Source organism: Thunnus albacares, chromosome 9 (assembly GCF_914725855.1).
Source record: "Thunnus albacares chromosome 9, fThuAlb1.1, whole genome shotgun sequence".
NCBI lineage: Eukaryota > Metazoa > Chordata > Actinopteri > Scombriformes > Scombridae > Thunnus > Thunnus albacares.
Genome location: NC_058114.1, coordinates 14677427 through 14702575, shown reverse-complemented (window position 1 = coordinate 14702575; position 25149 = coordinate 14677427). Strand labels below are relative to the sequence as shown.

The following is a 25149-nucleotide window of genomic DNA, read 5'->3' as shown; positions in this document are numbered from 1 at the left end:
CTAACCTTGTTGCTGTGGAAACGCTAGCGGGATGAGAATGACGTCAAGATCCCAAAAAAAAAAAAGAATCTAGATGATGAATGAAAATTGATTCTAGGTGTCTGTGTCAGCATGTGTGTGCACTTGTGTGTGTGTGTGTGTGTGTGTGTGTGTGTGTGTGTGTGTGTAGCTAAGGACTTAATTACACGCTGTAGAGTGGGACAGTAGTGCTCCCTGCATCCCTGCAGCACGGCGGGTGTTCAGATAAGGTGTTTAATGCAGAGGAACAGCGCTCGGCGTTCATTTATCCTCTCGCAGCAACGCATCTGCTCCAGTCACTCACGTTCATTCACTCGAGCAGCGACGGTTAATTCCCTACCGTACCGGCACCCGAGCAGCAGTAACAAGAAATGGGACAAGCACTGATGTTTCACCTTCCTGCCAAGATTTACTCTGCCTGTCTGGGGCTCAAATTGGCATCGCAAAGTCGCAGGATTGTTGTAACGGGTTTCAGTAGATGTTAGAGGCGTTCATGAAGTTTTCTCCAACCTTTTGTACTTGGAGCACAAAAGACGTGTCAGGATCTGAGGCTGAGCTTACCACCTCTGCTCAACGATTTCCTGGAAAAAAGCCCGCAGAGCAACCACAGGATAGTAACTTTGGGATTTATTAGATGACAAAAGTATATATATATATATGTCCCACTAGATTTATCTCAAGACACTCACTTCCTTGACCTCATCACGGTGAAGATCGATGTTCTTCCAAACTGCTGGACTTTGAATGTCAAAGCTTTAATAATTAATAAAACCGTAGTAAATAGTTCATGATGCTGCCAAGAGTTTTAAATGTACTGTATAAATCACTGTGGTATCATAGCTGCATGCGGTGAATACTGAGAGGAAGAAGCACAGCACCTTACATGGTTTCTGAGTTTCTTTATAGACTATATGGGTGTTATATCTGTGACTGTATGTAAGAAGAGCCATGCAACAGACAGGTTTATGTTAGAGACTGCTTTCAAATCCAACCTTAATGGTAAAAGCACTTTAATTGTCTATTTAAAGAGATTTATTCTGTCATTCATGTTGAAGCCATGCTGCTATTGAAAGCGAAAGAAGTCAGCTTGTCATTAATTTGTGGATTCTTTAGATGTATTGTTATCTTTTGTAGTCATGGCAAATTAATTACAGCACAACTGTTATGTAGCTGAACGCGTGGCTTTCTGCTCAGTCTTCTGCCAGTTTTATAGTACTTAAATGCATGGGTCACAGTCACACAAAGCATATTTTAAGCGATTTATTCAAACGTTGAAACATTTACTTATTTGGGCTCATTCTGCATGGTGAGGAGTGTGCCAGAAAAGAAATGCCACCTGGTTAATTGTTGCTGACATATTACAACACAGGACCGTCACACTAGCTGTGCAGCAACATGAAGCAAACATGTGACTGCAGCAGCTTTCAATTAGCGCAACAGCAAGAATCCCCCGTTGCATCTCATTAAGCAACAGTCATTATTGCTGCTTAATAATGTTATTACTTGTCAATATTAATATTAGATGTTCATCTACATAGACTGAAAGTGTATGTGAATGTGGAAGACTGTTTTTTTTTGTTTTTTTTTTTTTTAAATCACTAAAAAACATCATGACATCACATGGTGATCATGATAAACATCATCATGTTAATGAAATATGTTAAATAATGTTATGATGAAAAGAGTAACGCCTGCACACAGACTCCAAACTATAAATCTATTACAACAACAGCATTTTGATCCCAATCAGGATACAAAAATACTGGAATAATACATTATTATATGAACTCAGGATTAATATCATGTGTGTTTTAATGTTTTATTAAGATTGTAGCAGAAGCATTAGTTTAGCATTAGCATTAGCATTAGCATTACTTTACACTCAGTTTTAGATGTGAGACATTACTTATATTGTGTGTTGGATATATAAATATCATATCTAAAATATCTTAAAAATCACTACATATTCATTTTAAAATAAAAAGATTTTAAGATATAAAGATATTGATAACGATTGTCTGTTCAGTTTAACTGTGTGATTGATTTAATCAAATCATGTATTGCATGGATGAATAGAGGTGAACACTCTTCTTCCTGTTTGCCTTCCTCTCCTCTGCTGCCTCCATCACAACCCCTACTGGGAAGGCGCTCCGTTTCCATGGTTACACTCCAGTAGGCAGGGGTGTGTGTGTGTAGGTGGGTGCAAGAGTGGGGGTGCTTATGCTTGCATATGTCATATGTGCAGTGTGTATGTGCAGCTATGTTAGTGTGTGTGTGTGTGTGTGTGTGTGTGTGTGTGTGTGTGTGTCTGTGTGTGTGTGTGTGTGTGTCTGTGTGGTGGGGGTTGTATCAGTGATGAGCACTGCCAAGCTCTGAGGCAGAGAATACTGAAATGCTAGATTCATACAAGCAGGCAGACGGCTTTTCTAAGACGCTGCATCACACACAAAGACGCACCTCCACAAACACACACACACGCACACACACACACACACACACACACACACGGTGAAGTACAGAAAGCTAAACTGAGTGCCAGGCAGAAAACAATACTTCTCAACATCAAACTGGCTTCCTGTGTCTTTATTCTTTGCCTCTACACTTGATCTTATGAACAAAGAGGAGCTGAAGCAGCAGGGTGGAAGGGAAGCCCGTCCAAGTACTTTCTGTCCTCGTCAGCCTCAGTGAAGTCACATTCTGTACAGTATGTTGTGCTCAATGCCAGCGGCGACTCCTGTACAGTATGGATGGGTAGGCAAGAAGCACATTATGTGATGTCCTGAGTCCTTAGCATTTTTTCTGTACTGGCTACAGTTAGACTATGTTTCAGGCTAATGTGTTTTGTTTGTCTTTTTAATGAAATATAGAGGATTTTTTAATCTGCAAAGGAAAATTCCACATGATGAGAGTTCAAGTATTGTAACATGCTGCTCTGCTCTCAACCCTGAACACAGGAGCACATTTGTCCAGAGGCCTTTTGTAGCGACAAAATCATGCTAAACCTAATGTTCCATATCAGCTGACACAACACAGGTCAGTAGTCAGTGATTGTTTTTCAACTCTGTACTTGTAGAGACCTTGTGGATTCATTAGTTATACAGAAATATTCTTTTTCCAACATGCAGTAAATTTTTTTAAAATTTACTGCATGGCAGATAAATGCTGCCATATCTTAATGAAGGAGATTGTTTTCCCCTGTGAGCCATGGAGCTTTGTTTTGAGAGGAAACAGCCCTTGGTAGGGTTACCAAAGGCAAATACATCCTAGGTGAGGGGCCAGAGTTAGGGGCCGGGTAAGGGGCCTCATTTGGGGCCAGGCCCGAGATGGGCATATTGTGGATGAGTGCCTATTGGCTGAGCCTGAAGAAGTAACCCTCCGATTTTTCACTTTCTGGTTGTAGAGAAAAAAATTAAATACTAGATGAACTAACAAGGCTTAGTAACAAGACTAAGAGTCTCGAGATATGCTCACTGCGCTCAGCTAAATGCTAATGTTAGCCAGCAACATGCTAACAGCTAGCTTGAAAGTCAGGGGATCCCGAGAGTTACTGCATTTTATTCTGAGGGGAATATGAGTGTCGATACCAAATTTTAAGGCAGTCCATTGAATACATTTTGAAATATTTCACTCTGAACCACAAGTGTCAACCTTGCACACTAAATGCTGATGCTCACTAGCAACATGCTAACGCTAGATGGAAAGTCAGGGAATAACCAGAGTTATTATGTCATTCTGAGAGGGACATGTATGTCTGTACCAAATTTCATTGTAATTCATCCAACTGTGGTCGATATATTTTAATCTGGATGTAAGTGGTGGACTGACAAACTGCAGACATTGTCATCCCCACCCCCTAGCCTATTTAACCATGCTACTAGCAAGGCTAAACAGTCTTTAGGTGAGGTTATCTCACTGCTTTGGTGGGTTACCTCATTTGTACAGTATGTCGTATTACAATTCATTACTATATTCTTTACAGTGTGGTATTCTGTACTGCAGTCATATGAGAAACAGAAACAGTAGTATATTTCTCTGGTGAAAGTGCAGATTCTGAACCATGTCAGTATTAAATGCTATATCTCTTCATCTGCTGTAACGGCACAATAAGCTTATTATACTAATAGAAAGAAATCTGTGTCATATTCTCTTTACAATTCAGAGCAGAGGATTTATAATAAACCATTCTCACTCTACAGGTCTGAAAATATTCACCTGGTTTTCCTTATTACTGATATGACAAATGTGAGGATTGGTAAGGCTGTAATAACACTTAATCCATAATGAATTTATGCTGCTACACATTTAGACATGTGCAGAGCTTTATACAGGGATCCCATTTACTGAGATTACATTGAACAGGCATTTTTATTGGTTGTATTACTGCAGTGTGTATTTTCATTGCATTGCATTTAATTCACTTACGGATCAAAACTAGAACAGAATTTTGTATTTTTTAGGTATTATTCAGTCCAATGAAATTAACACTACAAACTGTAGATCACAACACAAATAAAATGAAGCAGTAAATAATACATAAGTTAAATGAATTTACTTCCATCAGAGAACAATATAGCTATTCACAACAATAGCTTTAAGGTTGCATAAACAGATCATTGAGACACTAATGAGAAAAGTTAGTTGATTAAAGAAATACATATTAGGTACATGCAGTACAGCTCTTTGTCTCTGCATAATGTCTAGCACAGTCACTGTGTAGACAGACAAATATGACAATGAGGACAGAGAGAGTTTATGATAATACATAGGCCTAACTCTCACAGATAATGAGGAATTATCTTTAGCTGCATTCTCACAGGGATTTAGTCTTAACACCAGGTATATGTTCATGTAAAATAAGTGGTATTTCCCTTCAAATTAAATCAAACATGAAAAATCAAACACCCTTTTATCTCTCTCCACCCATGATACAGTTGCAACCCAGAGGGCCTTTTCAAACATGATGGAAGGGTTTGGAGTGAAGGCGTATCTTCAGGGTAGGTCAACACTGGCTGGTAGCCATGATCCCGTCCCCAGATAGTATTCTAAGGTTAGCTTTGAGGTTTCCATGTAATTACTAGGTTGGGTTTGGAGCACATGGAGGAGGAAGGTATGCTGCTTAAAAGCTTCATTCCCATAGCTGATGCCAGACCTCACAGTTGGAGTTTTTTGCATCCAAAAGTGTGCAATTTGTGTGTGTGTTCCTGCTCACAATTGGCCAGGCTGTTAAAGGAGCCATGCCATCTCTCCATTTCAAAAGGAAAGTGTAAAGAAAATGAACATTTTATATTTCAGAAGGATTTCTGATAATCCTGGGAGAATTTATACAATTTCAAATTTCATTCTGTGTCGATCCATCATCAGTTTTGGGGAAATGCAGAAACACCTGCTTCACTGGTGACTGTTCAGCTGCATTTACTGAGAGCAGCCACGATTCTGTTAATTAAATTTGAATTAATTTTCCATGACTTTTCTGTGATCCCTTTCATCTCAATTAAATTTAAATGTTGAGAAATTAAACTTTTTGACATAGCAGGCTAAGCACGGAACACCTCGCCGCAAGGTTGAACGTTTTAATAAGCATCACTGAGGCAAGTCCTATTTGCCGGTTATTATTACGTGAACGTATCAACAAACAGTTTCCTGTCTATACATGCAGCAGACACAAAACAACATTAGCATTGTTTTTTAGTCATGTTTCTGGTCACCTGATGAATGTAAGTCCAATATTCACGATCTTTCCACATCCGTTTTGGTCTTCACCAACTCCCTGTAGATGCTAAATGCTCCACTGTGTTCACCAACGAGTTGCTGACTTTGCCTGTCTGCCGTTTGGTGCTGGGCAGGTAGTGTACAGCGGGGGGGGGGGGGGGTTTAGAGCTGTTTTGCTCAAAACGGCTGCCTACTGCTGGAATTAGGGTGATGAGAGCAGTGAGAGTAATACTAGGGTGATTGCTGTCTATGGGTTCATCACCATGAGGGATCCTTTTACATTTAAGATTGGATCATTTGATTCATTCATATAAAAATGTTGATTTGTGCATCTTAAAGTTTAGATGTTTATCACATTTAACTGTTTTTTTGTGCTGGTTATTAAATACCCTTCTGTGATACTTGGTTGTATGTTATTCTGTCTACTGTTTTCACTGCCTCTCATGGATACATTACCAAACACAACAAAAATATATATTCATGAAAAAGTTATCTCTCACATGTACTTCTTTTTCCTTTAACTTTACAATATTTACGGTGACCTTCAAAAGAGGCTAGAGAGAGGTACAGCTTAGTGCTTTTCCATGTCCAGCTGAGTTGGCGTGAAGTTACCTGAAGCTAGACAGATTCAATTTTTAGCCATGGAGCCTCTGGGCCTGGACAGGAGAGCTGTAATACTAAAAGCAGACTGCATTTCAATATTACATCACCGTTGAGCTCATGTTGAATCACTGTGAGTGTGTGTGTGAGTGTGTGAGTGTGTGCTACCTCAGTCCTGAGGAGGTCTGCAGTGCAGGAGGTTTTTTCAATGTATCGTCATTTTCTGCTCCCACTTTTTTGTAATTAAAGTTTTTTTGTAACTTTGGGGATTATCATAAATAATCAATGAAGCCTCGCACTCCAGTAAAAACAGGTACAGGTGGTTCATTAGCCGTGACTCCTTGAAGATTTTACTGCAAGTCACTGACAAGACATTACTGTATTCATTACTTCAGTTGAACAGATTTTACAGCGGAGAAGTTGATGCTGATAGTAACACGGTTATGGTGAGGTAGTGAAGTATTGTGCATCTTCCACTATGAATAGTCAGGTCAGGCCACAACAAGCAGCTCAGAGCTCTGACAATAGAGATTTTAGTTTATTTACAACAGACACAAAACGACGAGGTGAAATACATCACATACTGTCTTTTGTAGGTCGCTGTGGTTTGAATTTGCACTTCCTTTGTGCTGTGTTAAATCAGGCTTCTACGGTGGATTTTCATCTCTTCTTTCTCACCACCGAGCCGTATTAAAGATGAGCAGTGTTTGCCTATTTCCCGGGGTGGAAATACAGAGAGCCAGCAATGTAGCAGTACAATAAAACAGGATATTGACCGTGAAGGGGCATCGTCTTGCCTCCTGAGAAATAAATACAAGATTTATAGAAGCAATCAACTTAGATGAGAAAGCAAAAAAACGTGTGTTTGTGTGTGTGTGTTGATGTGTGTTTATGTGTCCCTGTCTGTATTATTGTGGGTAATTATTTATCAGTGAGTGATGAAGATGGCCAAACATTAGCAATTGAAGGAGAGTTTTCATAGTCAGCATGTGATGAAGCCTGTAAGGAATTAAAGAGTAGAGAAACCTGGAGGGGGAAATTAAGTAAATTAGCAACATTTTCCCCTCTTGCAGCCGTCCAGACACCCCCAAGCAAAGCATCTGATCCCTGAACTCTCCAATGTAGCTGCTCAGTGGTCAACAGTGGAAAACATAGGTTGCACCGAGCAGCTCTAGGGTATGGCTATGTGGTGCTGAAAGGAAGCATATGTGCTCAGCAAACCTAAAGGTGAGATAACATGACGTCACCGGATATCACAGAGGAAAAAGCTTATTGCAAAAGACAGGCAGGCCTGCTCTAATGAGGACAGCTGACCCTTTCTTTGGGCAGTGAGTAGTAATAAATATCTATCTGGTTACTAAGACCTTTCTTCCTCCCTCTAGCTTACATCTGACATTTACACATGGTCATCTTATCCTTTCATTGACTGTCCATTTCAGCAAGTCTCGCTGAACTAATTCAGTTGCAGCAAATTATCTACTATACATATATATATGCTGTATACGCTTCATGAACACTAAGTGCAGAGGACCTTTAAAGATCGGCATTTTCCACATGAGACAGTTATGTCTGTATGATGCAACAAGGAAATATAGACACTCCTTTTTAGTGTTGTGATGTTCACTAGTGTTGGTGTGTCATTATCCATAGATGCTATATATGAGTCCTTAAGGTGTTTCTGTGAGGCTAAAGTAATTAACAATACCAGGCCTTGGTTTCACACTGTAAATAGATGTATCTCTCAGATTCTCACAGTTAATGCTCTAAATGCAACATAACTGTTAATGACTTACCTCACTCTGTGTAAACTGCCTACTTTCTTCTGCATCCTTTTTCCATCATCTGCCATCACTGTTCCTTTCCCTCCACTGCTGCTCTCTGCACTCATTTTAATGACATTTTTTAAACTGATGGAGTTCGCGGACAGGGAATGAAACCAAAGGTTTAAAATGAAGTTTATTAAATATATTCAACCTACTGCTAACTGTTACAATCTCTGACTTTCAAATGCTGAAGGAAATTGCTTTGTCACATTATAAAGTAGGCTATATATGGCCCCAGTGCCTAAAAATGGCCTTATCCTGGAATGAGCATGTGGCCCTGCTTTAGCTTATTCCTCCTATACAATGGCCTGGTGTCACTCAGTGTGATTAGAAACTGTAGGTCTGTGGTCTAGTAAACAAGATTACTTCTCCTTGTTGTCATTTTATCTCATCAGACCACAGCAGATCCAAATCAATATCCTCAAATTGCTTAGCGAAGGGCAGGAGGCAGGAGAGGAATGAGGCCTTTGAGGAATGACGCTGGTCCCTTGGCCTTTTTAAACTGGTTTTGCCTGGTGTTGACCATTTCGTTGTGGGAATAGTGGGTATGTGTGTGCATTAGTTTGTTTGTGTGTCTCTATGATAATGTTTTACAATGTTTGGACTGGCTAAATAAAGGCCAATAGGAAACATCTTGGCAGTGTATTATTAAATGGGGTTGGTTTGCTGCCGGGTTGCCAGATCAGAGAGACTGGAAATTAAGCATTACGCTAATGAATTATCACGCAGCAAAAAATACATTTCAGAGCAATACACTTATAGTTGCTCATTTGACAGCCAATCTTACCAGATATCACTACATCATACTATGTTTTAGGGAAAGGAAATGTCTTCACCTTCTATGTTTCTCCTTTGTTTTTTCCAGTCATCACTACACAAAGCTCGCAATCACAACCTAACATCTATTCTACAACAAGTCACACAGTAAGAAAGACTCATAAAAGAATTGTAGTAAAGAGTGCTCACATTTATAGGATGAGTAGTCCAAGAAAAAAAATCAAACACTTAACCAAGGACTCTAAGTCTCTTCTAGAACAGATTCTCTTCTCAGACCTTTTGTCTGACTGTGTTGCACCGCATTATTGTGGCTCTTCAAGGGGCTGATTAATTGGATTAGCTCATGGAAAAGCTGCCACCCAAGTGTAAATATTTGGCCATTTGATTCCTGGGTAGTGTGCGGTGAATACACAAGAAAGTACAGACTAATAGATGGAGCTAAAGATACAGTTGGAACCAAGATCTAAAAATGGACAGATTGCAGGCTTCGCACATCACCAGAGTGCATTAAAGACAATGTTCTGTTACATTAACTTTTCCACATTTAGCTGATGTTGTTACCCAAATCGAAAATTATAGTGAATGATATCATGGCACATACAGTGCCTTGCTTAAATGTGTTCAGTATGTGAAAGTGAATGAGTGTTGAGTGTTGAAAGGGTGTTTTTCTGACTGATTACGTCTGAGATAAGAAGCTTGTGTTGGACCTCTGTCTTGACCTAGAGAAATAATGTTTTTTTTAATGCCAATTATGCAGTCTTTGCTGCTTTGGACTTGCCTTTCATAACATAGCACTGGATTTATGATGTAAAACAGCTAGTTAGCATGGGCTAATTAGGTATCATTGTTCCAAAATCAACTGAAAAAGTAGACATCAAAAATTCATCTGCAGCTTAAAGGGGCCAAGTAAAAGCTTATCAGATATATTTTACACTGGTACAATAGGGACAAGTCTAGCCACAGAGAAAAAGACTCTGATCATGGTTAAGGAGGTTAAGTTTGGGAGGTAACAATATATTGCAGTCGTAGTTAAAGGAGGCAAAGGTTGACTGTCGGTAAGAGGTGGGATACAAATCCAGGTTTCAGGTGTCAGAGTCATACTTTGTACAGCTGTTCAACACCATAAACACCTTCCTGTTAATTATTCTCTACAGTATGACAACGTCACAAATGTTCCTGCTTTGGCGTTGAATATACACATACAGCAGATTGTTTTCAGCTATGAACGACCAATGTTGTTATTCTTGAGGACACACTCCAGTTGTCAGAAAGAACTTCTACACTCTCTATCTTGCTTACATATGGGTTTCAACCTGTGTTTTTGGAATAAAAGCACAACTGCCCCACAAGCAAAAGATGGGTGCTGTAATATTCTTTTTTAAAACAGAATCAATGTAACAGACAAATGGAAATTAAGGTCACAATTTCATCGTTATAGATAACAACAGTTCTGAATTCAGCATAATGTCTTTAACTTCCTTGTTTCCTTTTTTTCCACAGTTTACCTTTCCCCCTCTTTATTGTGAATCATGTACTCACATCTTCTCTGAGTTGTGCATCTCATAATAAAAAAAAAATAGTTGCTGGTAAACATGATCTTACATTTTTTTTACATTCTGTCGTGAGAGCAGACACACCCAGCCTGTCTTACTTGTTTCATACCTATGACAATGTGACACTCACACTTCCTTTAAGTAGTTTCTCGATAAGATTGTTGATACTGTATTAAGATTAGCTGATAAGACAGACGTGCAGAATGAGACACATGCTACTTTTCCTTTTCTTGATATATGTTTGTATGTTTTTATGTAAACATAAAATATGGGGTAAAGTAGATTTTGACATAATGACATAAGTCATGTTATGTATATGTTAGCTTTGCATACCAAATGCTGAAAATGACTGCGTAAACATATTTACATATTGCAGCACAGAAATGGTTACTGCACTTTTCCTTGTTTCCTTCATACGTCAGAAAAGAGAATAATACAGTTCCTTGTGGGAACAGAGCTGAAGTCATGCAACATCGGGCAAAAATTGTGACACTGGAGTCTGGTATTTGTCTTAGATCGATTGACATATTTCCTATGAAACAACTGTTAGTACAGAACTTAACCAGCTACATTGTTACCTAATGGAAAGTAGGACACTGCCTCTGGTCAAAAAAATACTTGGTTATTGAACAACCATGATATGGTTTCCAAAACTTGATTTATATTTGTACTTTCAGCTATTCAGTGATAATGGTGAGCAAAGCAGCATATAATGGATGCCAATTCTATTAATTGAACTCAATTGTCAGGAAGATATCTTATTCTGGCTCCTTAAAGGCTAGCAGTCGCTGTGAGCAAACTGGGTCTTGTAACCAGCGATAGATACACTTGTTTCCAGGGCAACAGCCACAAGGGAATGTTCGACTGGAGGCAGTTTCAGATGTACATCACAGTGGAGGCTTTGGAGTCCTAGTCCAACTCTATAAATCACTTCCCTCTTAATGCCCTCTTCCTTACTCACCTACAGTATCATGCTAATTTATATATAATGATTCCTCCCTCAAAATGATTTTTTTTGCAGTTGGTACAACTCCAATGGTAGAGTTTTTACATTTACTGAGAAAAAAAATTGAGAAGGTTCAGAGGAACATTTTTTTGCAATGCAATCTGGATTTGTCATTTTCAAAACACTACTTAACAGCAGATTCAGACAGAGTCTCTGTAAGGTTGCCAAGCCACCTACTGGTTAAGAAGTGTGCCATGGACCTTTGATGTATGTCATACCCCTCTCTCTACCCCTGTTTCTTGTCTCTCTGCCACTTCCACAAATCCTTAAAAAAAAGAAAAAAATGATTCAATAGATAATTTCACCTGCCCTAATGCATGTTAACAGCCTTCTCTGTTTTAGTAGACCTGTCTTGTCTGGCTTTTGTCTGCAATCAATAAGATGCAGGATATGCTATTTTTTAGGCGCTGTCAAGACAAAAAACATTGCTGATTTTCACATCCATCACTCTATTAGCATACATTATATACATGACTCAGGATTTGATCATTGTTGTTGCCTTTCACTATTACTTATAAAAACTAGTGAATGTGAAATACAGGCTTATGTTGTCACATTTTCTATTAAAGGTCAATAGATGAGAGCATTGACCAGAAAACCTCAAATGTATAATCTGCATGAAAAGAACCACAGTTGAGCATCTGCTGATAACACCATCCACCTCAAAACCACTAATTTCCACCCTCTAATTCTTTCTCTGCGCAGAGTGCCCATCTGGCCATGATTGACACTCTGATGATGGCGTACACAGTGGAGACAGTGAGCGTGGAGAAGGTGATGGCCAGCATTCGCCAGTATTCATCCCTCAATCCTGAGGTAGAAACGCCCTATGATACAGAGGACGCAGTCACCACCTGGATCAACAAGGTTGGTAACAGTATATGTGGGTGTGTATGTGTGTGTATAATGTCTTTTTACAAAATGTTATTGACAGCCAAAGTTTTTCCCCAGTTCCCGTAGTTCACTAGCCTTCGTTTCATAAAACTGATATAGGACAACAGGATGTTGTGTCCAAAATAAACAGGAATCTATACAGGACTCGCTGTAGATCCATTCAGAGGACTGTTTGCAAAATGTTAAAGCAAAGGTACACATGAAGAAGGCTTTTTATATGAAAATGTTTTTCAAAAAAGGTCACCCCAGAAATCAGTGCTGTATTTGACATTTTACTCCCTAAAAAGTAATCCCGGCAAAGCACTAATTTGGAAGCAAAGGTCAAGATGATTCAGAACTGTATCCTTAGATCATATTATGCTTACTTTTGTTATTAGAAATTATTTGGTAAATGTACAGAGTTTACCTCTCTATACTTCTTTATAGATACACTTCTTTACATGACTTTCATAAAGACATATAACTATAAGCACATATTGTGAGCTATTGGTGTTGTACTAAACCAGCTTGACGCCTCTGTTTCTGTGCGAGGAGAAGGCTGGTGCGCAGCGTGGACACTGATTCATTTCACTCATCTGTGTTGGGCTCACAGATCTTGAGCTCTTCCACACTGCAGATATTTCAGTGAAAAAAAAACAATGACCCAAATACCACCAAATCTGTTACACATACACCATTTTGTCTCCAAGCCCCTGGGTTACACCAGGTGAATTCACAGCACATGAGAAACATCCTCCAGGGTCCACTGATGGTGATCAGCGGACCCTGGTCCAGTTTCCTCTATTTTCACTGCCTTTACAGCCTTTAAACAGATGGTTGATACTGGACGTTCTGTGTGGTTGAATGCATAGCTTGTATGTTACATAACCTATGTGCAAGTAAATGGAAATTCAGGAAATAAGAAACATGAGAGTATGGTGAGTTGACATGAAATGCATGTGCATGTTGGCATAATTGGCATATGCACATCTTACATGCTGTAGAGTATCACATGGCTATTCTTATTGGCTGTATTAGATGAAACAACAACATTTAGGCCTACTGCTAGAAAGGGCTAGTATTCATATTTCCGTACAGAAGCTGCTGTTAACCAGTATTTATCATGTACCATGAACTATGAAAGAGTATTTATTCAAACAATTACGTAATTAGTATGTAGAAAGACCCTAAGAAAATAGAAATATCTATACTATTTTAAATGAAAGCTTAAATGATACTGGAAGGTGGTTGTAAAAATATGTTGTTAGCAAACATTAGCTGGGTTCAGCTTTAATTCACACAGCTTCAATTGATTCCAAAGATAAAACATACTCGGTTTTCTCTAACATTCATATTTTCACCAGAATATGAATAAATACGCAGCATTTATCAGAATCCCACCATCGTTTGACAAAATTAAACAACTTTTTTTAAAATTTTTATTGCCGCCTTTCAAGCCTACAGAGAGTGAGTGTTGTCTGGGTGGAGTATCACTTTAATTTACAAAACACATTCTTAAAATCACTTACTAATATTATACGGGCTTGGTGCAAGTTATGTATACTGTGTGCATGTTTTCACTGGAGCTACAAGCAAACAAATGCACGCTCTTTAAAAACATTCCATAAAATGTATTAATACATATTTCACATCAGCAAATGTGGTCTAGTACCCTTTGAACCTACATGTGCTGTATATTATGTAATTCTGCCTTTTTATATTATATATATATATAAGTATAGGTAGCAGTCCACAGTACAGGGTGTACATGTGCAGATGGCTCTGGCTCCTTCATACAGTACTACAGGGCCCAGTCTGTTTACATTCTTCTGGTAGGAACACTGGGCAGCTGCCAGCTCTAAGCTTTGCACACACACACACACACACACACACACACAAACACTTGCACAATAACTAACAGGGGGTGCGGTCATGGAGTCCTACTGGTCGAACATATGGCTCGCTGTCGGAGTCCACTTGCATTCCAAGGGTCCAAAATTCACCAGCTTAACAACTGATTCCTGATTTAACTTGATCGATATGAACTTGAGTAGATGAACTGTAAGTTGTCCAAACGGCAGGATTAGTGTAGGATTAGATTTGATTAAATTCCGCTTGATTTGATTCAGTTTGACTTGATTTCAGTCGGGATTTAAGTCAAATATTATCTGATTGAGGAAAGTCAAAAAATCCACATGTACGTATTTAACCACAGAACTCTATCACGGTACATGATGGAACAGAAAATAACTTGACGTACACAAACAAAAGCACAAAGAAATTGTTTTATTCTTTAAAAGTAATGGCAACAAATAAAGGATCACCATGGCAACAGTGCAATCATAAATAGTGTATAATTCATAATCATGAAGCCTTTAAATGAACTGTAATGCTTAAATGTTGTCCAAATGCTAATGTGCAGCTGCTGTGGAAACGGACAATTTATTATCAACCTTTACACAATCAACTATGCACTCATACTTTAAGCAACAAAACAAATTTAATTTAAAATTTGAAGCTATTACTCTTTTTATAAGAACAATATGAACTGGAGATGAAGTATGACTCATAGTTTCTTATATTGAATTTTACTCGATGGTACTGCTGGCTTAGCAAATTTTAATCTTGTTTGTCCTCCTTTTAGGTAAATGAGTATCTGAAAGACATTGTGGCTCAGGAGCAGAGGAAGAAGGAGATTCAGACTACTGAGCCTGCTGGAAGCCCTCGGGTGAGTGTGTATCTCCTCTCCTCTCTCAGCAAACCACACACGAACGTGTAGACGTCCCTGATTTGATGGACAGTTTGAAACGAGCTAAAGTAAAATCCTCGGTTCCACTTTATGAATTTACCACAACATTCTCTCTCTTTGACTGACAGATATTTGTCCCAGACATCTGTGTCGCTTTAATATCTGGAACCAGTTTCCTCAACAGAACTTGAGCCATCAAAATCCAGCTTCCATTGAAGGAAATCTCGCTCACACGTCTGAGCTTCAGATGAGGCACAATCTGTGTTTATTAAATGAGAAAGAGGGAGAGAGTTCCAGGCAACATCTAAAATTGTTGCTTTATCTACCCCGAAGATTTTACAAGCTTCAGTCACTTCATTTGTGCGTTAACCAGAAGATCAGTGCTCTCCAGTCTAATTAGGCCAGCAGTCATTTAATATGAGGTCACACATGTTCAGGGTCCAGCCCGCAGTCCAGATCTGTTATATAACTGACTGTAGTATCAGCAGTAATTTCTAATGCTATAAGACAGGCTGTGGCCTGTGTTTGTTTGTGTTTATCACTCTATGTATTATGTATTTGAGTAACTGGAGTAATCTGTGTCTAGATTTTGTCATTTTTACACAGCATTTGCAACAAAACATTCACTGATCCACTGAATGATTAATTTAAATCTCACAAATACCACACTTAAGCCATTTATAACCACATTTCAGTCAGGTCCTTGTGTACATGTGCGTGTGCTTTGAACAGTGTAATATAGTTATATAATGATATCTACAAATGGATGCTGAAAAATGTACAAATGGAGATCTAGACCAGCCTCTGTCAAGTTTGACAATTCCAGCCAAAGTACACAGAAATGTTTGCGTTAGCCTGGAATGCTACTGTAGCTCATTGATGTATAAAAGTTTATCTAAATCTATATTTATACATTTTGCACAGCTTTTTTTGTTTTGTTTATTGTGGAAATTATATCACAGTTGAAATGAAAATATAAAACATCTTCCAACCATAGCATCTTTGCATGTGAATGTCTTTATGACTTCATTGTGAACTACCAGTCAAGCTACGCTGTTGGATATTCTGGCTGTGAGGGTCAGAGCTGGCTTGGCAAACACCGTCTATCTACCCCGATGCAGCAGAATGATGAGAAAAGAGAGGATGACGTCACCTCCTCCATCCTCACATTCAGAACTTTTAATATACACCGCCAGCAGTTTTTTTTTAAGTGATGAAGGAGAAATTACCTTTGTGTAGTTTTGGAATAATGCAATTACTTTTTTTTTTTTTTACAAGTTTCAGTGACTCCTCAACATCATGAAACTCCTTCAACACATGTTAGGTAACCAATGTGAAATTTCACTTCAACAGCAGCAGTTCATTCATCTCTCTTGAAAAGACTTGTCATGAATTTCTCTTTTACACATCATAACCTTACCTTAACCTTGACCTCTCCTCTACACCCGTCTCGTTTCTTCATCAGACCCTTCATCGCCCTCACTCCCGGGTCATGCCTCCCTTCCGAGCTTCCTCTCTGTCACAGGTTTTATTTTTTTTTCAGGCAACGCACCACAACAGTATCAGTGATGCCGCTTCGTCGAGATGTTTAAAGAGTTAGAACGTCCCCGTCCCATGTGTTTTAGCCCGCAGAGAGTTGAAATGGAGCACTGCAGCGTGTTTGATGCTGATCTGTCTGGTCAGTGCGCAGACACAGCACTGCATGCCTCAGCTACCCCTCACAAACACACAGGACGACACACACGCACACTTCTAACTGGTGAAGTTGCATCTAAAATAAAGTGACATCGCATCATTTCATCATTAGATATGAGGACAAGAAAATACTTCCCAAAACTGAATGACTTTGGTTACAACAAACACTTTCTGCGGTGTAGTCACACTATCACAAACTCAGTGTCTCACATGCGGAGTCCTGCCTGCTCGTAACGTGTTAACACATCCGCTTGTTTGGCCCCCGAGCTGCAGAGTTGGCCCTTCAACAACATCATTCCTAACCTTGGGGATGCTCACGCAGATTGGTGTGTGTGTGTATGTGTGTGTGGGTGTGTGTGTGTGTGTGTGTGTGTGTGTCCTCATGGGGAAAGTCTCTCTCCATTGCTTATGGTTGACATTGTTCAGGTCTGACCTGTGGTGGATGTCACATCCATTGGATACACTGGATGACAAATTAAGCACATTTGTATCAGTCTGTGTGTTTTCCTGCAGCTGCAGAAACAATTAGAGTCTGTTTCAGTCTGAGCTTCTCTCAACTCAAAGTTTGAAGTTTGAATCGCTTCACTGTTGTGGCAGCTGAAGAGAACAAAATGGTACATTGCAATTTTAGAAAACTGTTTCAGAGCTATAACCAAATGAACTGTATTGGACCTTTTTAAAACAGTCAGGACAGTTTTCTAACTTTAATTTGTGTCTAACTTGCTGCCTCAGACAGGAGACGTTGTGTAACATCCACTCACTGTGTTGGCAGGAAGGCACAAGCAGCCATTTGAATTTAACAATGAGTTTGTTTCCATCCTTTTGTCTTCAACTTTTAAAGTTTCAGTTTATGTAATTTCCAAATTGTCAAAGTGCCAAGTCTCTTAATGTAGATACATTTGTGTATCAGTTATAAAATGGCAATTATGACCATAATTCCTGCTGGATGGTCATGAAACCACCAGAGTTTTCTTCGAGCCTCTCTCCCTCTTCTGCCTCTGCAATCAGACCCAAAATATGTATATTTATTTGGTTGCCAAAATGGAAAATTCTCTGCGAGAAATAACAAAATATGTTGGTATTGTGTCTTCTTTATGACTCCTCTGTGTCTGATGAAATTACTTATTTACTTATTTCTTTCAGACCAGACAAAGCCTATAAGCATTAATGTTCCAAGTGTGCTTCTGTCTGATACAAAACACATTTTTCAACACCACTCCTCACCACTCACTCCAACACCAGCTGACTGACCCAAAAAGAGTCTAGGAGATGGGGTACCAGTTACAACAATCAATGAGAACTAGGTGACAAATTTGTTATTGATTGCCTAAAGGACAACTGCAAAAAAAAAGACTCAAACTACTTTTTTCTGCCGATGTCTAGCAGCTCTATCTATCCTCCTTCTATCCCCTCCGCCTCCTCTTCTGTCTTTGCAGTATGACTGCAGTGTGAGCCACACAGGCAGCCTCTGTTTCAGTCAGACATGGAGAGACACGTACCCTCCTAGGACAACACTGTAATGCTCACCAGGGCAACAGTATTTTTTTATTTTTACCTACTGTTAGCGTGGGTGGAGGTTAAGGGGAGGGTGGGGGAGGGTGGTACAAAGGCCACGTCAGGACAGAGAAGAGAGGACTAATCCTTTTAAGTTGCAAAAGCCGAGCTGCAGCTCAAGCGGACACGTCTAGCTGGAGAGGATGAACTTTGATGGGAAGAGGGGGAGTCGAAGGATGATTGAAGCGGGGATGGGTGGGGTGCATGTGTGTGTAAATGTTCATGAGTATAGTGTGTGTGTGTGTGGGTGCATGAGGAGATGGTGGTTGAGGGCCTCACCTCTCCCCAGGGGTTTGATTGGTGGTCTTAACAGATTTTAGAGTCTGTTTAACCCTGCTTAGCCCAAAGTCTTAGATCATCATTTTAGACGCAGTCGGTCTTCATCTCCTCCATCTTATTCTCAAACTGGGACAGCAGGGTGGGAAGTTGAGGATTTAGAAAACCCTGTCACTGAAAGTTCTAGTTAACCCCTGAATATCTGTGGACACCAGCAGCCATCTCATCCCAGACTCACCTTCACCTCACTCATTGTTACTGCCTCCGGATAATAAACGAAACATTAAAAAAAGAACATTTGACATAAAAATGCAAGATGTACAACATGAGCGAAGACGGAAAACATACAAACAAGAAAGGAAAACACCATATTTATATACCGTACTTAGAACGGTTGTAGTGAGGTTTGTAGAGGGTCCTTTTTGAATGTACACTAAAATCTACTTGTGTATGTATTTTTCAGATCGCACTTTCAGTGACAGCCAGAAAAATTGTCATAACCCTGCCTGAGCTTCCCCTTCTCCATCTCATGCCGCGCCCCCCCTCCCGCCAACCAAATGTCAAACTTGGCCTTTAAGTCAGCATCGACTTTGCTAGGTCAACACAGTTTTTTTAGCCGCTCGGACTGGAGAGAGCAAGCGAGGGAAGAGCGTGTCCTCTGTCTCCTTCTCTGTCTATAAATACTCTTTGTGATACAACAGAATTTAGTGCTTTACAGCTACTTTTTTTTTGTTTTTTTTAAAGTCAAAAATCTTTGACATTTAGTGTGAAGGACAGGTGTCAGAATGAAATGAAATGACAAACAAATAGCTGCTAAAATGCATGACATAGTAATGAAAGGACCACATGCTGTATATACTGTGAGGGAAAGATGTAGGAAAGACTTGGCATGTGTATTTCCTTTAAAAGTAGTGTACAAACTGCTGAAGGTAATAATTAAAACATGTAGTGCAACAAATAGATGCCTCAAACCTGCTATTGGCGTAAATCATAGATCATGTCTGTGGTCCTCTATAATCCGATCTCTTAATGCCAAATGTTTCCCCCCCCAAAAAAAAACTTAAGATGGTTTTGAATCATCAGCAGAACTACACGTTTCTTCCCTGCACCACATCGAGAGAGTCACATTTGCATCGTGATATACATTTCAAAGGCAGTCCGGTCGCTGACAAATAGATAAAACTGATTGAACAATATGTTGTAGATCAGATTAGATCAGGTACATCCCTCTAATGGCATCAGACTTTTGCTGGTGACTCAAATTACCATTCAAATAGCTGTGACGTTAATGAAATCAGGAAAACCCAAGAACGATTGATCTTTTCATCCTCTCGCTGCCTTTAATATTTATTTTAGAGGTTTCTGCACAAAAGGGGCTGTATTTTCACAAGTCACTGCTCGCCTTTGAAGTCGAGCACTTGCCAGCCACTCGGAGCGTCACTTACATTCGGTTCTTTGATGCTTCCAGGTAGTGTGGGAATTAGCTGTTAAGTGAGGCAAGCCTTTCCTCCTCTAGAGTTAGATCACATTGTCAGTGAACAGCTGGCAGTTTGGTCACATTATGCTGTGTGATTATTATTTGGTTACATTTAACTACTGTGTGTCTGTATTTGATGCTTTTTTCTATAGCAAATATAAGATGCATGTCAGAGACAATTTGGGGACAATTTCCAGACACTTTTGGAAACTAACAAAATTTGGGAGTGTATCTTTATAGATATTAAAGATGTATATCTGTTGATGGGCACATTATTGGTTATTTGTGGAATCAAACCTGCATGTAAACAAATTGTCAAATTGTTTCATAACCTAATATACGTATATACAGTATGAGTCGAAACTAAATATCATGTTGCATGTAATACAATTTCACAATGACTTGGGTTGTGTGGGCTGTTTTTCTTGCACTCTCAATAACATTCAGGTTTTCTATTTTTGGTATCACAGCTGGCTTGTCTTTCCTTGTATTGCTAATCGCATTACTAACTAATCTCACTAACAGATATTTCTTTGTTGTTGTTGTTGTCGTTGTTTGTTTTTTTTTTCTTTTGCTGTGCTGCTGCAGTCTCCAACCAAGTGGTACATGAAGCTTGTGCCTGTAAGTCAACTTATCAGTGCTATGCTCTCTCATCTATGTATCCATAGTGACCGTCTGTCTTTATGGCCATCGTTTTATCACGTGTGTGCATCGACCTGTGACTTCACTGTTACATAAACAGAGGTTTTCTCTATCTACATCCTTTTGATTAACAAGTGCTGTCTACATGTGATGTACTCTACTTGAAAAACATGAAAAATGATTAAAAATGGGTGTAACTGTAATCTTTTTTCCATTAAGGTGAAGCAGTAGTGCGTGAATGACATTATAAATTATTATCCGTCATTATTCTCTACCGTCTCTATAAACTGCTGTATATACTGTGAGTTAATTGAATTCCAGGGTTTATAGAAATTTGAAATATGTGTGTTTGAAGTCAAAAACTCTTAACGTGCTCCCTTATATTTGTATTTGGTCCTTGTTGGTGGAACTAGACACCCTTGGGGAATCACTGAAGAGGTCCCAAGATATTAACCAAAAAGAAAAAAACGATTAATTTTATTAGAACTTCATTTCAGAGATGGGTTGTCTCTGTCTGGGAGCATTTGGCAGGAAATGTAGTCGCTGTGCCAACGCTCACTGTATAGACCCTCGTCTGACTGCAATCTTGACCCATTTTCATTTAGATTGGTGTCTCTAAATATTCAAAGCTTACATTTTGTAAACTACTCACCGTGTTCTTAAGGACTAATTATCAAGATCAGATCACAACATCTGGAAAAATAGTCAGTGATAATCACCTCAGTCATGTGCAGCTCTGCTCACTACCATAGTGCTGTTGTTTCCTCACAGCTGGCTCGGTATGACTGTTCCTTTACATCATTTACATTACATCTAAACGTTTTTACTACACAGGCTGTAAGGCTTCAGGACATTCAATTACCTTCATACATGAATAAACTTAATGAAGCCTTGATGTGTTTGGAGCTGCTTTAAAGAAACAATAAAGGTACAGCTGTTGAAATGGTTTACCCTCACACATAGCTTTTGATTTAAAAAAACAAAAAAAACAAAACAATGAGACAAGTCTGTCTCAGAGTAGATGTACTGTAGGAAATGTTTGCACTCATTCATATGATCATTTATATGTATTTCATGTTGCGCAGGCTCGCTACAGGAAGGAGCAGGCCTCCAGCCAGCAGATTCCCTGGATCCCCCCAGTGGACAACCTGCTGAAAGACAGCACAGATGGCTCAGCTCTGGGCGCACTGCTGCACTTTTACTGCCCTCAGCTGCTACCACTGGATGGTAAGAAGCTGGCATGATGGGGGGGGGGGGTAAAGGGTGGCTTATAGTTAGAGTGGGATAGAAAAAATGAGTTATTTGTGCTGTTTGTTTGTTTAGCATGGCGCAAGGTGAGCATAATTTATCAGCCAGAGATTAAGAGCTCTGTTGACCAATGAGTAAAAAAACTTTTCTTTAGTTGCAGCATCTTTCATCACAACACTTTTCAGAGCTTCAGTGCTATAAACTCTCACTCTTGAGCCCCAAAAGTAAAACCTGTTATTTATTTCTGTTCCTCACTCATTTTTGGTGCGTGTTTTTATTTGTTTTCACTTTGTCCTTTGCCCCTGAATAGTTTATTTGTTAGAGCAAAGATTAGTCACAGGAAAAGTATGCAACATAATCACATCACATTGCTGATGAAGTGTGATGATAATGGGAATAGAGTACAAACACTCAGTTATTCGACTGAAAACATCACAGGAACAAAAGATCAATCGGTCGACATTGTCTACTCTTTAAACGTTTTAACTTTTAACTCCGCCCACACGTTAATGTCATTCAGTCCACCGTCGTGATTGGTCAGTCATTCACAAACCGTTACACTTTAAAACCTCAAAAGTTCCTGACCTGGATCTCTCATTTTATCCAAGTACTATCAGCACACTAAAAAACACTGAAGTGAGAGACCAGATCTCCTTTTAATCATCAAATTCACACTGACACCACACTGACACCTGATGGCTCCCTCTGTCCTCCCAGATGTCTGTCTGAAGGAGAACATGACGCTGGCTGATCGGCTCTACAACCTGCAGCTCATACAGGACTTCTGCAAAGACAACCTGAACAGCAGCTGCCACTTCAGCCTGGAGGACATGCTCTACGCCTCCTCCACCATCAAGGTACTGCTCAACCATGGCTGCATTTAACACTAAAATGATATATTTGCTACTAAGTTCGGAAAAACCCTGAGAGAGTGACCCTCGTTCTCTCATGAAACCATTTCAGGTGCTTGTAAAGTTTAGTACTTGTACAGACTGGAGCCTCTATTTTAGAGAAATTTAACAGAGTAACAGTTACTCTTTTTTTTTCTTCCATCTTTAGAAATCATTTTGGACATAAAATTTTAAATCGGCCTTTATAAGAAGCCAGACAGTCTTGAAAATGTGCAGAAAGCTCTTTGTGTATTGTGATACTGATGATGTTTCTTCAGTGTCTGACCGGTCCTCAGCTCTGAACTTGCTTCTACAGCTAGTGTGTTATAGTCATTTCAATCTTTGAGAATCTAAACTGCTGACCTATCACTTGTTGAAACTGAGCCTTTAAGATGTCACCAATGTGTGCCAACAGAAAAAAAAGCAATGCCAATGATAGTTTGTAGAAAAAAACAGCAAAACATACTGTGTATATGTAATGTCTGTTAGGTCTCAGTTGCTACATTTACAAAATCGAAAACAAATCCGAATGTCAAGTTACATTTAAGTTAAGGAGTGTTTCCGAAGACTGATTCGGATCCTGTGTGCGTTAATTTATTCATGAGTTTTTTTTGGACAAAACAGATTAGAAAAGCAGATGGTGTGGTATCCAGTCAGAAAGGCTAAATGAAACAGGAGAAACGAGCAGCTTTGTAGGCCAGTGTGGTGAGTCATGCTGTGGAAAAAACCATTCAATCCAAATGTGTCTTTACCAACCACAAGCCCGGAGAGCTGGACTCACCCTGCTCTGCTAACATGTCGGCATGGGTTGTTTCATTCTTTTCTCACACACACATTTTCCTTCTTAATTTCCTCTTGTTTTCTTTTCTTTATTTCCTTTTCCAGTTTCCTTTTCTTACTTTCTCACCCTTTTCTTTGGTTGTTTTATTATTTCATATTTTCTTTCTTTTCTTCTACCTGTAATCCATTCATTAATTCTTCATTCGTTTTCTGTTTTTGTTTGTTCAATCTGTTAGTCTGACTTTCTGTCATACTTTATCTTTCTGTTTCAGTTATTATCTTTCTTTCTCTCACAGACTTACTTTCTCACCTGTCCTCTGTTCATTCACACACCTCTCTTCTAATGTCCATGTAATGTCTAAACACTGTATTTTAAACTTACTCCATGCCCTACTTGTCTTTCTTCTACTGTATAGATCAAGTAAGATCAGCCAAGCCAATCTGATAAAAATATCACAAGGTGACAATATTAAATTAGAAAGTTGTATTGCTTTCAATATAGGAGGAAGAGATGATGGATGAATGTGTTAAATGTTGCATTTAAGGTAAATAAATTGTCACATTTAGTATAAAACATTACTGCAGCTACAATAAAGACAGAATCTGCTGTTTTACAGGGAAAGACTGCTTCTCATAACATTGTTCGTTACGACATTCCTTTGTAATTTCTGCTTCATGTTGTCTTATTTGGTCAGAGCCACTACTGACTTTTAACAGCTCTTACTTATCTATTGCCTTGTACTTCTCTCATCCTATTCTTCTCGCTTTTCAAACCCAGTTTTGTGACACATGGATTTATGGGAAAAGGAGTCTTCATTTTGAGAAACATGAAATAATTTGCGTGGGCGTGCATGACTAATAATATAATGTATTTCTGTAAAAGATCTATGTGGGCTCTAAAACATATCTTTCTAGTTGTTTTCCTCTTTAGTTCATATATTTTTGTCAGGGCAGAAAACCTTTTCATCAAATAACCACAATAGCTACTGGAGCCCATAATTCCCACAACATCCCAAAACAGCCACTCTCACTATTCTTCCACACAAAAGGCACAGTGACCACCACAAACACAATGTACCGCTTCTTGTGTGGTGGTTTGATGTAACCGTCTCTCTCTCTGCTGTCTCTTTGTGTTGGTTGCTGGTGTGTCCCTCTCGGTATGTTTTGCCTGAGAGCTATATATGCATATGCAGTTAAAAAAAAAAAAAGTTGATCTGTCTGGGTGAGTTTGACTTTGCCTTAACTGTCACTTCAGCATGTCCTCTGAGGCAGGACTGTTGTTATCAGCACAGCCAGAACACAAGTCCCTGAAAAGACAAACGTCAGTAGACTGTTCAAACTGACTGACTGTGCAGTTGTAGCTGTCCTTACTTCCTGCTGTTGAGAGCATTTTACGCAGACTAAATAAAACGAGCTGAAGAGAACAGATGGATTTTCTGGACAGTGATAAGAAGATATCAGTAATAACAATGGAAATAA

At 39.2% G+C, this 25149-nt stretch overlaps 1 protein-coding gene across 3 annotated transcripts in view; it reads left to right on the top strand.

Annotated features, from left to right (window-relative positions):
* The window catches only part of camsap2a (calmodulin regulated spectrin-associated protein family, member 2a), a 50815-nt gene that overhangs the window by 8175 nt on the left and 17491 nt on the right, over positions 1 to 25149 (top strand). For 2 of the 3 annotated variants that reach the window (XM_044361381.1, XM_044361380.1), the window contains exons 3-7: positions 12192 to 12353; positions 15004 to 15087; positions 20699 to 20731; positions 21838 to 21979; positions 22718 to 22857. In XM_044361381.1, the coding sequence (XP_044217316.1) occupies positions 12192 to 12353; positions 15004 to 15087; positions 20699 to 20731; positions 21838 to 21979; positions 22718 to 22857 (561 nt within the window). The remainder of the gene's footprint in view (positions 1 to 12191; positions 12354 to 15003; positions 15088 to 20698; positions 20732 to 21837; positions 21980 to 22717; positions 22858 to 25149) is intronic. The other variant, XM_044361382.1, reaches the window with a different exon arrangement.